Here is a 16,964-nt window from a genome sequence, read left to right on the forward strand (position 1 = left end):
TTTTGTAGTTTCATTTCAAACTAAATTGATGATTTTCAAGCCCCGAACCACAAAAATTCTTAGTGCACTAAGAATCGGACTATACTTTGCTCGGATTGATGAGAAGAGGAAAAAGGATTAAAACAGGCGGATGGATAATGTCAGAGTCATAACTGGAGGACGTGTATACGAACAAAACTGATAAGCTTCCTTCACACGAATATCAAAAATCGTTCGTATTAGTAATCAATCAACTAATACTTACCTTACCTAACAGGTATAGACCTGGGGTGTCAATTTCGTGCGGTGGCGTACTTTCCCAAGTAGCAATTCGCAACTAGTTCTGATACGACAAAGTCCAAACTATGTTGAAACAAGAGCACGAATATGTTTTTTATGTTATACTGGTTAAAACATGGTGACAGCAATGTTTCATCATAACATAACTAGTTACGAAATAGTTATTTAGGTTTTCAATCATAACATCTTTGTGTCATATTGAATTAAATATAATTTATAAGCTATCGTTACTTAATCCAAACATATCTTTAATCACAACTATGCTTCTAGCTACTAGTTGAAAATAAGTTTGTTAGACTTCAATTGTAGCAACCCGTAACTAGTTTTGATACCACTTAGCCCAATTTTGTTGCAACAAGAGCACGAACATGTTTTTTATGTTATACTGGTTAAAACAAGGTGACAGCAGTGTTTCTTTATAACATAAACATTGAACTAACTATCATTTGTAAGTTATCGTTATTGGATTCTAACATATCTTTAATCACAGTTATGTTTTTAGCTACTAGTTGAAAAAAGGTTTATTTTCCGTTGTGAAACCATTATAAATACGTTAACGTATATGTGAATCGTTACTGTGAATTGATATAGCAATAACTTAGATATTATAAGATTATAACATAATTTCTTCATTGAATCAGATAGTTATCGGTAGGTTTTCCCAACGTTATGATAACGAAAATGCAAACAAAATAACCTTTTTTGGCCTGAATATTGCGAACACAATATGGAGTCTCAAGAAGTGTATGAAACGTAAATAAAACCAGGATATTACTTTTTTCAAAACTACTTTTTGCCGAAAATAGTGAAAGGCAGAATAGTCATTTTTGTTCTATGCACTGTCATAAACACGAAGAAAATAATATAGGGATTAAACATCGATTGTGATAATATTATAATTCTCATGATATATGAATTTAAAATGATGAGAAATCACTCTACTTGGAATAATTTTGAGCATTCTGACCATAGGGTTATTTTGTTGTTTATTTTTTATATCTTTATAAACAGATTTTGATTGAAGGCGCATAAAAAACAGTTGAGTAAAATTGAATTCCGCTCGGCATTTTTTGGATCGTTGTGAAATTTGTACCTTGTATCAAGTTTGTGATTTAAAGTACTCTTCTGCTTTTTTATTGATGATAGAAAGGTATTCTGGATTCATTCAATGTTTATAATGTCGATGGTGACTAAGTTTCAACTAGTTTACTTGAAAACAAGTTATTTTCAAGTTATGAAAAGATAAGTTATTTCAGTATGGCATTACAACGTAACGACAACTTATTTTTAGCCGACTTAACAACTAGTAGAAACTGCGCTTTTAGAGTCATGCAAGTGGTTAGATGTTAGTAACAATCACTCAAATATCTGGTTGCAAACTAGTCACAAACAAGCTAGCGAAACAAAAATTGTTACTTGGGTTTTCTCGATCGGAGGGTTTTTCTGAGTCCAAAGTACGCACGATTCCCTGCCAAAATGCGTCTCTGAATTTCTCTGCTGGTGTCATTATCGGCGGTCACCAGTGAGCCCAAATACACGAACTCGTCAACCACCTCGATATCTTCACCGTCTATCAATATTCGTGGTGGGAGGCGTAGTGTTTCTTCTCTAGGGCCTCTTCCTCTCATGTATTTAGTTTTCGACGCATTTATGGCCAGTCCAATACGCCTAGCTTCAGCTTTCAGTCCGATGTAGGTCTCCTTCATCTTCTCAAGGTAACGTGTCACAATATCAATATCGTCAGCGAAGCCAAAAAGTTGTTTTCGGAAGATCGTGCCACTCGTGTCGATCCTCTCTCTTCGAATCACACCTTCCAAGGCAATATTGAACAAGATACAAGAAAGTCCATCACCTTGGCGACTCCTGTCCGAGATTCGAAGGGACTCGAGAGCGTCCCAGATACTCGGACGTAGCACATCACTCTATCCATCGTTGCTTTGACCAATCGCGTCAGTTTATCCGGGAAACCGCATTCGTGCATTATCTGCCATGGCTGTGATGCGTGGGTACGTTGGATTCACGACACTTCTGGAGAACTTGTCTTATCACGAATATGTGATCCGTAGTGGCGCGGGCTCCAGTCAATCCCGCTCGGTACGGTCCTACGAATTCCTTAGCTATTGGTGATAGATAGGGAATCTGTCGTCGGCTGAGCGTGCACCCAGATTGATTCCTGTACTGTTCTCTGTATCTTGTGCTTCGCATTTCAGATGCTCGTCATAGTACTGTTTCCACCTGTCGATCACCTCACGTTCGTTCGTGAGAAGGTTACCACTGGTATATCTGCACATTTGTGGCCTGTGGCGTGTAACCTCTACGTAGGCGGTTCACCTTCTCATAGAACTTCCGTGTGTCATTTGCGCGGTACAGCTGTTCCATCGCTGCGCGATCTTGGTCTTCCTGGTGGCGATTTTTCTTCCGGAAAACCGTGTTCTGTCTGTTCCGCGCCTGTCTGTATCGTTCCTCGTTCGCTCTAGTGCAGTGTTGCAGCATCCTCGCCCTTGCTGCATTCTTCTCTTCGACCAACTGCTGACATTCGCCGTCAAACCAGTCATTTCCTCGATTCGATAACCTCGTACCTAGAACGGCGGACCTTATGTTCCTCCAGCCGTCTTCAAGAGTCGCCGCGCCAAGCTACTCTTCCGTTGGTAGCACTAGCTCCAGTTGTTGTGCGTATTTCTCTGCGGTACGAATGCTACGTAGCTGCTCGAGATTGAGTCCCGGCGTTCCTGTGCGACGAGTATTGTGCACCGTCGATAGTTTTGAGCGCATACGAACCGCGACAAGGTAGTGGTCACAATCAATATTGGCACTGCGGTAAGTGCGGACATTGATGACGTCGGAGAAGAATCGCCCGTCGATGAGAACGTGATCGATTTGATTTTCCGTATGTTGGTCAGGTGATCTCCAGGTGGCTTTGTGAATATCTTTGCGGGGGAAGAAGGTGCTTCGAACTACCATTCCTCGGGAGGCTGCAAAGTTTACGCATCGTTGACCGTTGTCGTTTGTTACCGCGTGCAGGCTCTACAGCCCGATCCTGGGCCTGTACATTGCCTCCCAGCCTACCTGAGCATTCATGTCGCCGATGACGAGTTTTACATCCCGCCGTGGACAGCTGTCGTAGGTCTGTTCCATCTGCGCGTAGAATGCTTCCTTCTCGTCTCATGTGGGCAGTGCACGTTGATGATGCTGTAATTGAAGAAACGGCCCTCGATCTTCAATACGCACATGCTATCACTGATTGACTGCCACCCAATCACACGCTGGCGCATCTTGCCCAACACTACATATCCCGTTCATAGAACGCTGATTGCCCCACAGTTCTGGTAGAAGGTAGCCGCTCGATGCCCACTTTTCCACACCTTCTGTCCCGTCCAACAAAGTTCCTGCAGTGCTACGACATCGAAGCCGCGGATTTGAAGCTCATCATGCAGCATTCGGTCTTATCCTGGGAAGCCAAGCGATTTGCAGTTCCATGTGCCAAGCTTCCAATCATAGTCTTTATTTCGTCGCGTAGGCCTTGCCGATTATTCCGAGTCGTATTTGTATCCTGATTATTCGTAACAAGTGTTTTCCGGGCGGCTTGTTAAGCCTGCACCAACCTCCTGTCTCGCCGGAGGGCCATCGTGTCAGCACTGTTTAGAGTCCCTCATTGACACAAGGACAGTAATCAGCCGCTCCTAACATGGAGAACAGACGCTGTTTCGAGCCGCCCCAACAAGGGGAACAGACGCTCGGGTAAGCTCGCTATCTGTAAATAGAAGGCAAGCACCCCCCTTCCCTGTCAGCATACGACCAAGGTCCCACCGGGGTTGGTTACCCGATCTTTCCTATGGTTACTCGTACCCCAGCCGGTACCGCGGAGAGGTAGGGATAGGAGTTACTGGACAAGAGGTTAAGAACCACACTGAATTGCGCATTGTCCAGTCGTTTACCAACCCTAACTCTACTATTTACTATTAAAATATCATTTACCTCCACAATAATTTTTGTTATTGAAAACTTATAAACTTAATTTTAGTTTAAGGACAAAGGTTAGGCTACATAGCTCTATTATGCTCTAATAGCTTAACATTATTTACCCAATTGCCACAGAATTTAGATTACCATACGGTTTAAAACCTATCATTTGATATACGAGTTGTCATCCGATACATAAACGAAACACAAGATCGATTTTAGATAGCAACTTTATTGCTAGTATTAAAACGGTTGCATTTAAAAGCACAATCTTCGTAGAAACGCACCACAACCCAAGTCATACGTTTCGCTCACTGATTGCACATGTCAACCTTAGGCTGTTGGTAGGGATTGGGGAAACCCGGAACCATGTTGCCCGGGAAGGCTCCGAACTGATGCCGATGTGTCATCAGATCAACTGGACTGTTTGGCACCGAGTCAGACATTCTGCTCAGATCGTGATGCGGAGACGGTGGAATGCTGTGGCCACTTTCAATACCGCTAGCAATCACATTGCCACTGGGCATCGATTGAGCAACCGAGTAGGTGGCACTGGTATTATGGTACGATTGCGGAACCGAATGAGCCACCGCACTCGACGAAACCGGCACTGGTGGCGGTGGTAGCTCCCTCTGCGGAGCGGCTTGGACTGCAGCCTGAGGACGAACACATATCGATGGCTGATAGGGCGCCATCAGTTTGGTAATGTCAAAATTTTGTCCACACGTGTTACGCTTTTGATGCGTCTTGAGATCATTTTTCTGGATAAGACATTTTGAACGAAAACCAAAAATTAGTGAAAAGAATAAGGTAGAGTCTAGTTTACGACATGAAGGATCAAATTATCTGTTTAACACTATAGCACATACCTGAGCGTAAGCGCGCCCACAGGGACAAGCGTAAGGTTTTTCTCCTGTATGGGTTCGGATGTGAATTCTGAGTTTGTCTCTTCTAGCAAATCCACGCCCACAAGTAGCACACTCGTATGGTTTTTCTCCTATAATTTGTAAAATAAGTAGTAAACAATTCATTGAAAAAAAAACTCTGCATCTATCAGGAATCAATTATAATTAATCCTACCTGTATGCCTTCTCATGTGCATAACCAAATCTGCCTTCCGTGGATATCCTTTGCCACATACCGAACAGGAGCATATCGCTTGACCGTTATGACGACGCATATGGACTGTTAGATTGCTGGAAGATCCGCAGTTTCGTCCGCATATACTGCATAGGTAGATCTTCTTAGGTGGGGAATCCGGATCCGTCTTGATTTGTTTCGAGTGCTCCGGTCCATGAGTTTTCATATGATTGGTGTAATTGGATTTATATTTCATTTTCTTGCCGCACACTTCGCACTCAAACTCCTGAAAAGCATTGCAAATAAGTATAAAATTGGTTTACCCCTTCAAACAGTACCTCTTCCGGCTTCTGAACTTTCTCCTTCATATGAGTTTGAAGATGCCGGTTCATGTACTTTGTCGTAGGAAAATCTTTACCACAATGCGCACATAGGAATGTGCGATCATTTTGATGAATTTTTTGATGATCTTTGTATTTATCCAATCGCCGGAATTGTTTCTTGCACTCCGGACAGCTCCAGATTTTCTCCGTGTGTAATTTCATGTGATTTGTCAGCTGTTCAAAGGTCATGTAATTTTTCTTGCAAGTCGCACAGTGGTGAACTCTAAAAGAAACAATACTTCCTATAAAACTATCTGCTAACGATACGACACCAGATTACCTACCTTGCAACGGACTCATCCAGAGGAATATGCTCACTCTCGAGATGAAATTTGACGTGTACCATCCTCTCAAACGTTTCACCACACACCGGACAATCCTTAGGAGCGTCGGGGTTCAATTGATATGAGCTCTAAAATGAGGTAATTCTTTAGTCACGACCAAGAATTGCGGTTAGAATAAATCACCTTGACTTTTTCGTCCTTATCTGATAAATTGATATCTTCATCGTCTTCGTCTTCTTTTTCATCTTCTGCTGGATCATATTCGCTATCGCTAGAATCATCTGATTTGCCTTTGTTCTGCATGCAGAAATAGCAAAGTTAGAATAGATACATTTTTTCTCTTAAACAACATTGTACTAAGAAAAACTCGATAACAAAACGTCGAATCGTGATCTCTGCCGGAGAAAGATCACTTGTGATTTTGTCTGCAATGATTAGATCATTATGTGATCAGCTAATCGTTAATCATTGAATCGTATCTGCAAGAATCATCACTGTGTGAAGCATACAAGAGAAAATTCGTTAAAAATCACAGTTGCGTACGATTTTGCGCACATGAATTACCATGGTAAGACATTTCGAATGCAAGTGCCCAGAAGTAATAATTGCGCTGTTCGAAGCGCCTCTGTAGGCGAATTGTTACTTGGTTAACAAATGCCAGGTAAATTTTTTACACAAATTGAAGTCTGTTCTCTGTGTTATCCTCACCAAAACAAATTACTGAATTAATCATGTCAGACCGAAACAACATTGATTTTATAGACTTTGATTCTCCGATGTTCATTATTATGATGGTAAGCAGTTCGTGGCCGTAACAATTTAGTTATTTCACAGGCAACAGACATCCACGGATCGATATCAATGTGTGCATGAAATTTAACGTTTGTTTGGCAGTGATCGTCAAGTAACATTTCGCCTATAGAGGCGCTTCGAGCTGCTGTGGAGTCACTTGAGCTCTTGTGTTCGAGCTTGCATACAATGATAATTCATGCGTGCAAAGTCGTTCACAACACTGGCTTTTTTCAAAACTCTGTCTCTGACTTAAAAATTTATATAAATTTGTTCGAGCCTAAGGAAATTTAGACCGTAAACAAGAAAAAAAAAAAAGCTCTCACCAACTATTGTCTAGAGGCCAAAATGCAAAAGTGTCTGTCGACGTGAGAAAAATCTAGCATTTGCCAGATAAACAGATAAATCTGGAAACCTGGAAACGCTGCTTGTATGCTTTACAAAATTTCTACAAAAAAAAATTTGCACTAGCTTAAACGTCTGTTCTCTGTGATTATTCTTCGCTTGATAATAATTACCAGTAATTAAAGCAGTAGTAATTTTTTGATGCATAAGATCAATAATTTCATGATCAACCGCGATCTTTGATCTTTAATGATGTCAGTTATCGACGGTTTTCTCAGCTCTGAAAGGAAGTGACAAATTTACCTCCGTTTCTCCTTTCTTTTTGTGCATTTTCATGTGATTAGAAATGTACTTGTGCGAGGTGAAATCCTTCTCGCAGATATCACACTTGTAGTGCCGTTCGTTCGCATGCATCCTCAAATGATCAATGAATTTTCCTTTTTTCTTCATCTCTTTTCCACACATTGGACAGACCCACTCATTCCGAGGGTGAAAGTTGAGATGAATTTTCAGAAGTTCATAGTTTGAGTAGGCCTTTGGACAATAGAAGCACCGTCTAATTCTGTAATATAACAGTTTGCGTAATACTCATCGCACAATAAAACTATATATTTAAATTACTTGTCTTCCGTAGCGGTTTTGTCGTCCGCATGATCGCTTCTCATGTGAAACTTAATGTGCGATTTATTTGTAAACCTTTCCTTGCATATCGTACAACCGTGAGTTTCAGCTTTTAACTTTTTCGCAATCAACGGCTCATCATCAGAGTCATCCACGTTGGCTTTACGAGTTCGGCGCCTTCGAATGCGTCGATTAATCTTGTCTTTCTCATCATCATAATAATTTTCATCACCGGGATCTTCATCATCATCGTTGTCCTCGTCTTCGCCACTATCGGTATCGTTATCATCGACAATTTCAAAATCGTTACCTCCTTCATCGGACTTGTCACTGGCTGATTCATCGATTTCACATTTGATAAATTCTGGACCCAATGGTAAGCCTTCGCTATCATCTCCAAGCAGCCCTGCTTCCTGCTTCAGAAAGTTCTGTTTGTGATCTTCGCAACCATCGGAAATATATTCTCTCAACGTTCGGTCCGATTGTAGGCACCGTTCTTTGAACTCCACTATATTGCCTGCGTAAGACATACACTCAGGACAAATTTGTTTTGGCAAGTCATCACTTTCAAGTACCTGGATAACAAATAAATTGATCAATTGATCACAGGATATATACAATTGCCTTTTACCTCTACTTTCGAAAGTAATTTAACCAGTTCGGGAATGTCTTGCGGATGACCAAAGATGGACTGCAAACCATCACTGCTCTTCATACAAATTCTACACACCTGATCGAAGCAAATAAAGTTCGGTTTATAATCCATAATGAACCGGCTTTTTAAAATTTTTTAATCTCTTGAAAACAGCGGAATAATGCTTTGTTGATAGACATTTTGCGTGAAGAAAGTTAAATTATTCAACCCAGACGCGTCCATGTTTTTGTTTATTCTGTCACTAAACTGAACAAGTTTTCAGTGTTGCCAATATACCAAATATTTCAAACTTAATTTCTAGGCAATCATTTCATAAAGGAGCAGTTGCAGAATTAATTTCGATTAATTCTTTTCTGTGCCTCGATAGATACAAGTCGCCAACGACAACAAATGAAAGGCAATAAAATGAAGTAAGGAATAGACTTACCTTACCAAGCAGCTGTTCTTTGATGTATCAAGCATAACTTGGTCCATGGCTGCTCGTCGCCAGCCACTCAAGGCACGAATGCTTTGTAGATAGCCATTCACTTGATCGATCCACCTTGCTCGCTGCGCTCCTCTTCTTCTTGGTCCAGCCGGATTAGATTCAAGAACCGTTTTCACTGGACTGTCATTCGACATCCTAATGACATAGGGAAAAGAACGCATTCAAAATTGTAAGCTAGTAATGAGTAACTCATATTATCTAGCAATACAAAATGTAAAAGTCAATCCTGTTCGAAACGCAATCGTAACTCACAGACGGCCTACTTGTTTCAAAAATCATATATTTTTGTTTCAGGCAAAACGTTCTTGCTTAGTCCAACTTATACACTTTTTTCCGCTGAATCCCATCAAAATAAATAAAAAATAAAGATCTGTAGGAGCGATAAATTCAGCAAGCCGTACACAATGACCGGTACCGTAAACGGACAAATACATGTTCAAAATTTGATGAGTAGAATGAGTAGAAGTTCAAGGTGCAAGAATTTACTCTACACATCAAAAACAGATGTTCGAGCTCGGCATAATTAATTGCTGAATTAGAGCGACAACATGACATTTTACAGGTTGTTCTTTTTCGAGATTCGTTAAAGTAATATGCTGATATTTGGCAAAGCGCGTTCTTTTGCAAAGTTTGGCATAGTATTTTTGGCGAGATGTAGAATAGTGAATTAGCTTTTACTGAAACTCGGTGAGACACTTGTAATGTTATGTCTCTTTACTGTTCTACATAACACCTCGTCGCCATTGCTGTATATATATATATATATATATATATATATATATATATATATATATATATATATATATATATATATATATATATATATATATATATATATATATATATATATATATATATATATATATATATATATATATATATATATATATATATATATATATATATATATATATATATATATATATACATTTATTAATATCTGCTTATTTTCAGGTATAGGCGTTGAGGAGCATATAAACAATTGTCTTTAGCCGTGATTATTTCTTAGGGGGTTTGCTTTACTGTTTTGTATGTTGAATGAAAATGACCAATAAAACACCGTCTCTCTCCAACATTAGCATCGGTGATATTTATTTAATATAATAACAAAAAAATCCTTTCTTCGTTCGATTACTGATAACTCAGCAATTCATGATTCTATCCTGATCACCTATGCCGAGCCAACAGCAACATTTCTGCACAAGTTCAGAAATAATTGACAGCTAACAAATTTAGGATTCCAGGAATCACAGTAATTGTATCTTTAGCAAAGAAGATTACCACTCGACTGTGCAAATCTCGGTACTTTTTGCCAAGATTCAGCTAAATAAAATTTAAGTGTGATTGGCCTACTTTCACTACGCCATCTTGATGAGATCAAAATAGAAACTTCTAAAAAATTTTAGAGATTCTTGAGTTGTCGGGTTACTTTAAATACAGCAGATAGTGTTTTGGGACATCAAGTGGTAATAATTTTCACAATGTCACCCTGTTAGCTAGTATGGAATTAGATTAGGAATTCTATTTGGTTTTCAAATGGATTTCGGATCTGTTGCAACAACCGATTTTGAACCAATTGGAGTCGTAATCGGTTGTTGCATCTAAAGCAGTGTCATTACGATCCAGTAAAGTTTTACAAATTCACAGCACAGACTAACAGACATGACAGTATGAGTAAATTCTTATAAAAATAATTTTTCGTGATGCACTAGTTCCACCTATATTGTACTGCGCGAACTATTTACTATCGGTACACCCCTTGTGATATGTAAAAGTTTTTTTACTGGTTGGTTCCCCCTCGTTTGTCAACACCGATCAGCTGCTTCCAGGGATGCTTGATTTCATCACAATATTTGAAATAGAATCGTCACAATAAATTATTGGATTACGTTGATAATATATTTAACTTTTTTAGCAATGTTGGAAGGTCACCATTATTTTTTCTCAACGTTGTTCATCTAGACTATTTTTGATTGTATTGCGTTGAAGGATGAGAAGTAGGCACAATTCTGTATATAGTTTTGGCAATATGTATTAAATCTGTATCCTGCATGAAATCCGCATGGACGTATACAAATCAATATTAGAGGTAATTCTGTATGAATGGCAACTCTGGTGGTAAATAAAAAAAATAAACACAGTCTAGATGACAGACAGGATGTTTTTGATAGGGTACCGTGGCGCCATCATGCCATATGCGAGTACTGTCCAAAATAAAGGAATATTCGAAATGACCGTTAAAATGATTAAAGAATCTAATTTGAGTGTCCTGTCTGTTAGTCTGTGGTGTCATTACGATCCAGTGAGGTTTTACAGGTTCACAGTTTAATCTGTGTTTCACAGTGATCACAGACTGGTAATAAGCATTTAAAAGTTTTCAATTTGCAGTGAAAAACACAAAGAAACAATATTTGCGACAGAGCGCTAGAATGTGTCGCGACATTTTTTTGCTCACGAAAATGGCACGCATTTGCAATGTTTTTATGCGAAGTAGGCACAAATTTTGCACAGACTGATTTTTGGATCGAATACAGATTTTAAAAAACGATCTGGTATCCTTAATAAAGCCGAGGGCTTAGGGAGCCATTGGTTTACTATTCAGTCCAACGTCCACCGTTTTCATTGTTTCGAAATCCCAGTTGCAGTCATCATCGTTGAAAGGTTCCCGTCGTATTTTCGTTTTATTCACAATGATAGCAGTTGGAGGTTCATTTAATGAACAAAACTTGTCATATTGAACGGTTTGCTGACAATCAAGATTTACACAATTTCGTAGAATTTGGTAATTGATTACCGAATTTTCAACAGCTGAACGTTCGGTAAATGAGTTGATTGCAGGTTTCAGGTAATGTAATTTTTTTCACGGTTGCTATTTTTTCATACATTCCTTTGATAGTTTATTTGGAAAAATAAAAATAAAACAATAAATCTTAACTTTACAATAATCTGGGCGATTAGAATCCCGGTCATGTTCTTAGCAAATTATTTTCTAGGAAGAAGCCTGAAAATTTGAATCCTGAATTAGAACTAACTAATAATTCCAATGAAGCGTTCACCACATCTAGAGCTGATTCTGTACTCCCTAAAAAAATTGTCTAAATCTTCAAACAATTAGGGTAACAGAGGTATTTTGGCCTACTTTAGTAAAAATATCCACCAAACGTTGTAATATCTTTGAAAAACCCTTCGGCAATTGGTAATTGATTGATGCAACATGGGTTGCTTAACATCAGGTAAATCCATAAAGTTTGTTAAGTGGGCCAAAATATATGAAATGACCAAAATACCTCTGTTACCCTACTACAATAACTCACTTGTAAATCACGTAATGAAATCAACGCCGTTTGACAGAAAATTTTACTTGATTATCTAATTTACCCAAGTTCAACGATTAACAGTTGATTTTACTATATCTTCGTTATTCTTTTACCGTACTCGGCAACTGTTAGGGTGTAGTTTTATCTACAGAACTCGATAAAACAGTTTGTGTGAAGTGGATCATTCAATTATAATTCCCATGAATTTGAAATTAAATTACATTTAATCGGTTAGATCCGATGATTACCAAAGGTAATCGGGAAACGAATTACCGAACATTCAAATTAAATCTTAGTGTGTGTGAAAATCCAAATAAAATTAGAACCGTTGTCTCAGCATATCCTAAATTAGACTGAAATGAGTTGTAGTTTTATTATAATCAAGTTACTTATTTGAAAATAACTAGCGAAATCGTTTACAGTCTTACAATTAATGGAACCTTGGTGGAAACTTATTCTTGTCGCAAAAATTGGATTCGTTCTGTACTCGTAAGCTTTCTGTGGTGATGCATCAAGTTTTCGATCAATGTGAGCTTTTTACATAGATTTGACACATCCACAGCATAAAATTGTAAACAGAAGGGTCGAGAGTGATTTTCACAGTACAGTTTTTCGTTTTCTGTGGCAAAGCAGAAACATTTTTTGTTTCTTGCGTTTTCTACGCGATTCGCAAACCAATAAGTGCAGTTCCGTTAGTTTTGTTTCGTGTGCAGTTGTGCGGAATGGAAAGTGACAAGATGGAAATTTATGAATCGCTAATACGCTGGCTAGGTGTACTCCAACTAACCGCTGCTCACGAAAATGTCCAGCAGTTGAGTGATGGCGTAGCGCTAGCCCAAGCACTGAATTTAATCGCTCCGGAAATATTCAGCGAAGGTTGGCTAAGCAAAATAAAAGTTGACGTTGGTCAGAATTGGAGACTGAAAGTGAGCAATCTGAAGAAAATAATAGATGGAGTGTATGTGTACTATCAGGATATTTTGAGCTTGAACCTTTCCGAGGAGCTTCGACCGGATGCAATGAAAATTGCAGAAAAATGTGACGGCTTTGAGCTGGGTAGACTTTTGCAACTTATTCTGGGGTGTGCGGTGAACTGTTTAGAAAAGCAAAAGTATATTACTCAAATAATGGAACTGGAGGAATCTTTGCAACAGAATATTATGGCAGCTCTACAAGACATTGAGCATGTATGGCAAGGAGCTTCACCTTCTCGGAACTCAATTAATGCCCTTAGTTTGGATGTTAAGACGCTCCAGGAAGATCGTGACAGTTTGGCTCAAAAATGTCATGAAACCAATAAAAAAATGCTTATTTTGATCGAGGAAAAATCTCTTCTTCAGCAAGAACTCAACAGAATGCAAGCTCTTTTGCAGCGGTACGAAAATCCCAACCTCATCGGAGATGATGGTACCTCACTAGGGCCTATCCAGCTCGGATCGTCTCGATATAACGATCTGAGAAAGGTCGTCGATAGTTTGAAGGACGAATTATTGCAGGCTGAGACGGCACGGGACGATTTGAAGATGAAATCGGTGATGCAGGAGAGAGAAATTTCAGAACAGCAGACCAAGATTGATGAGTTGCACGTAAGTATAGCTTTAACTAAGCAAAGCAAATAATAGTAACGATTCTCATTCTCGACCTCTGTTCATGTAGTCAGCCACGGCAGAAATTGCCCAACTGAAAGACGAAATTGACATTTTGAAGGAAGCCAACGATAAGCTGAAAATTTGTGAAACTCAGTTGCAAACATACAAGAAAAAGTTAGAAGACTATAATGACCTTAAAAAACAAATTAAAATGCTAGAAGAACGGAGCGCAGAATATCTGAAGCAAAATCTTGACTACGAAGAGGAAGCCAAAAAATATTCCGGCCTGAAAGGTCAAGTGGAACTGTATAAGAAAGAAATCCAAGACTTACACGCCAAGTTAGATTCGGAAATGAGCAAGACACTTCGAATCGAGTTCGACTTTACCCAATTGCAAACCAAGTTATCAGCTGTACAACGTGAGAAGGATAATTTGCTTAGTGAAAGAGATGTCCTGCGGGAAACTTGCGATGAATTGAAGTGTGGTCAAGTGACGGAGGACTCGGAAAGTGGGAACACCATGTCGAAGGAGTTACATTCCAGTGATGTACGAGATCGAATAGAACGTTTGGAAAAAGAAAATAAAGCTCTTAGAGAGGGGCAAGGCGGACAGACGGCCCTAGCGGTAAATGAACTGTTTTCATTTATCCAAACCCTAGCCATTGATTAGGTATTTTTACAGCAACTTCTTGACGATGCTAACCAGCGTAATGAGAAATTACGGGACCAGCTGAAGGCTGCTAATCAACGTGTTTTACTACTAAGCCACAATCACAGTGACGATATCAGTGCTAAAAGTGATATGGACATCCAGTTGAAACAGGCACTAGAACTTAACGAACAGCGTTCTTCGCAGATAGATGAAGCACAATCACAAATGACTCAGTTACACACCAAAATTGCTAGCCTGGAAGCGGCATTGACAGCAAAAGAACAGGATCTTCTTGCGGCTGATACACGCTATAAAAAGTGCGTGGAAAAGGCAAAAGAGGTCATAAAGACTCTCGATCCGCGGGCTGTTAATGGTAAGGTCCTTTAGGTTTGTATGGTTTTCTAATACTAATGCTGATAACATAGCTTTAGTAGTAGTTGGATGCAGTAGAATCCAAAATGACCATGCATACATGAAAATCTATCTTGTTTTACAGAAGCTTTACTCTTGGAAAAGCCACAGGACTCGGAAGGCTCTTCATCCTCGACGGCAGCTAGCGGAGGTGATGCATCTACTTTGACAGCTGCGTCTAATTCCTTGCGGTCTCCAATGGGAGCTCAGGAAGAGCAGCTAATCACAACTGCTTTCTACCGCCTTGGAATGACCTGTCAACGTGAAGCTGTTGATTCACGACTAGCACTGCTTAGTGGGCCTGGCCAGAGTTTCCTTTCCCGACAGCGCACACCAGCTCCACGAAAACCTATGAATATGACATTCGCCAAAAAATAAAAAGAAGTAATATAATAGGCGTTCGCTGAAAGTGCCTTATCAGAATTGTATTGCGAATGACGTAGTTTAATAAGTGGCGATAGCTACATCGTACTGTAGTTTTTATATATATTTTGCACGACACTATGTTTATTATTCAACCGTTCTATCAAATATTTATTTGACTTTTCTAAATTGTAAAAAAATAATTCGTAGGAATTACGAAATAATAAATGCAATTCTTTTAAGACTACTGCTTCTTATATTTTTTTAATACATTATAAATTATTCCCAAAACTGGATGCGCGTGAAATAAACTTTTGTAAAACATTAAGTCGTGAGGCGTATTTCATTATGTTGATATTGAATTCTAAACAGCACATTATTCGTCTCTCGCTGTATACAATCGAAAGTTGGAGGCAAATTCCTAAAACAATATCTAGTAGAGCTATTGTTTATTTTTTATTCTATAAAAAACAATGTACATGGATAAGAATTTAACTTCATAAGCTGTCTAATCATGTCTCCATTGCTTCCTCTTTAATTCCTCCGATTGACAGCACATTTTTGTTTTCTCCTGTCGTTTTCAACAGATTTCTAGCCCATTTAAGATTGTTGCTGACTTCCTGCAAGTTTTCAATGGTCGTCCATGACTGATCATGCTCCAGGCGGTAGCTTCCCACAAAGGTGTGCTTACAACCGTCCACTCCCCATTCCTCCGGTGACAGCATGCTGAAGAATGTCTGTCCTGATTCTCGCCGATATAAGTGATAAATATGTCCAGGTATTTTTTTGAAATTACACGCAGCATGGTGTAAATTTTCAGCTGCGTTCGTTTCTTCAAGTATTTTCCGTGCCTGTTCCTGTAGAAACCGTACCTGTTCTGCTATGACCAACAGTTTGGCACATGCATTATTTTTGACTTGTATATCCGCTGCTTGGATCTCTTTGGCCAGTTCTACGATGTCTTCTGCTTCTCTACGGCCACTCCGATACATACTTACAATCTGCGTTCCGTTTGGGGTAGGATTTCGTTCAACGAGAGTAACTTTGGCCATTGCTTCCTGGTATTCTTCAGGAGATGACATTCTTTTCATAGTGGTATGTTTTGTTCCACAAATGAGCTCACGCAATAAACTATTTTAAGAAGGAGCAAAGCAGTTTTGACCACTACAGAAAAATCACTATTTATCATGAAAATTTCTTAACGATTAGTTTTTTGTTTATATTTATCTAGAATCATAATATTATCGAATTATGTCGGCTTATGTTTAAACACACTAAATTAAAAATGCTTATTATCGATGGTTTTGCACTGCGAGGCACTGTGTCCTATAGGGGTGTGTTGAAAGGATTCTATTTAAATGGTATATAGCGGCCCTTACACGATCATTAAAAGTGTCATTACTAAGTAATGACACTTCTGCTCAAACGCTCGTCATTACTGCATTACTGTACATCATTACTTTTTAGCATTACACGTTCATTATTAATGATGAGTATTTGTAACTACTCCAGCAATAGCAATAGCAATATTTTTATTTTCGTTTAGCTGAAAATAAATTTGATTTGCCATTGAAACGTTAAGGTTAATGAAATATTAACAATTTAAATCTACACTTTGTCATTTTTTCGCGTATAGTTCTGAAGATATTCAGCACTTCCACCAAAAAAATAAGAAGAAGAAATAATGTTGGTAATGATGGAAAATCCGGAATTCCATCATTACTCGTGTCATTACTGAACTCGTAGACC

The 16,964-nt window shown here is 38.9% G+C and overlaps 3 protein-coding genes across 4 annotated transcripts; 1 reads left to right on the plus strand and 2 right to left on the minus strand.

The window, feature by feature from the left end:
• Positions 1-4,451: 4,451 nt before the first annotated feature.
• Positions 4,452-8,626, minus strand: LOC131427360 (zinc finger and SCAN domain-containing protein 2-like). The gene is made up of 9 exons (XM_058590480.1): positions 8,373-8,626; positions 7,742-8,316; positions 7,424-7,682; positions 6,170-6,283; positions 5,987-6,114; positions 5,658-5,925; positions 5,320-5,605; positions 5,109-5,236; positions 4,452-5,000 (listed from the first exon to the last, which is right to left on the minus strand). The coding sequence occupies exons 1-9, from the start codon at positions 8,505-8,507 to the stop codon at positions 4,551-4,553; spliced, it is 2,343 nt and encodes a 780-aa protein (XP_058446463.1). The 5' UTR covers positions 8,508-8,626; the 3' UTR covers positions 4,452-4,550.
• A 4,143-nt stretch (positions 8,627-12,769) lies between these two features.
• LOC131427361 (protein hook) lies at positions 12,770-15,444 on the plus strand. Of its 2 annotated transcripts, none has more exons than XM_058590481.1 (4): positions 12,770-13,786; positions 13,857-14,414; positions 14,472-14,814; positions 14,938-15,444. In XM_058590481.1, the coding sequence occupies exons 1-4, from the start codon at positions 12,923-12,925 to the stop codon at positions 15,228-15,230; spliced, it is 2,058 nt and encodes a 685-aa protein (XP_058446464.1). In that variant the 5' UTR covers positions 12,770-12,922; the 3' UTR covers positions 15,231-15,444. The 2 variants fall into 2 exon arrangements, with proteins under 2 accessions (XP_058446464.1, XP_058446465.1); XM_058590482.1 differs by having other exon boundaries at positions 14,472-14,828; positions 14,938-15,073.
• Positions 15,445-15,446: 2 nt separating this feature from the next.
• Positions 15,447-16,486, minus strand: LOC131427362 (uncharacterized protein C1orf50 homolog). Its single transcript, XM_058590484.1, has 2 exons — positions 15,695-16,486; positions 15,447-15,636 (listed from the first exon to the last, which is right to left on the minus strand). Exon 1 carries the CDS (start codon positions 16,304-16,306, stop codon positions 15,728-15,730), a length of 579 nt encoding a protein of 192 aa, XP_058446467.1. The 5' UTR covers positions 16,307-16,486; the 3' UTR covers positions 15,447-15,636; positions 15,695-15,727.
• Between the last annotated feature and the right edge of the window lie 478 nt (positions 16,487-16,964).

The sequence above is a fragment of the Malaya genurostris genome, chromosome 2 (assembly GCF_030247185.1).
Source record: "Malaya genurostris strain Urasoe2022 chromosome 2, Malgen_1.1, whole genome shotgun sequence".
Lineage (NCBI taxonomy): Eukaryota > Metazoa > Arthropoda > Insecta > Diptera > Culicidae > Malaya > Malaya genurostris.

What these genes read in the sequence shown, in the direction of transcription:
- LOC131427360 (XM_058590480.1), bottom strand. Translation starts at nt 8,507, where the DNA reads ATGGATTATAAACCGAACTTTATTTGCTTCGATCAGGTGTGTAGAATT. An exon ending in CTGGATGAGTCCGTTGCAAG is followed by an intron (nt 5,926 to 5,986) that starts GTAGGTAATCTG and finishes TGTTTCTTTTAG; the next exon opens with AGTTCACCACTGTGCGACTT. An exon ending in GCACATGAGAAGGCATACAG is followed by an intron (nt 5,237 to 5,319) that starts GTAGGATTAATT and finishes TACAAATTATAG; the next exon opens with GAGAAAAACCATACGAGTGT.
- LOC131427361 (XM_058590481.1), top strand. Translation starts at nt 12,923, where the DNA reads ATGGAAAGTGACAAGATGGAAATTTATGAATCGCTAATACGCTGGCTA. An exon ending in CCAAGATTGATGAGTTGCAC is followed by an intron (nt 13,787 to 13,856) that starts GTAAGTATAGCT and finishes CTGTTCATGTAG; the next exon opens with TCAGCCACGGCAGAAATTGC. An exon ending in CGATCCGCGGGCTGTTAATG is followed by an intron (nt 14,815 to 14,937) that starts GTAAGGTCCTTT and finishes CTTGTTTTACAG; the next exon opens with AAGCTTTACTCTTGGAAAAG.
- LOC131427362 (XM_058590484.1), bottom strand. Translation starts at nt 16,306, where the DNA reads ATGAAAAGAATGTCATCTCCTGAAGAATACCAGGAAGCAATGGCCAAA.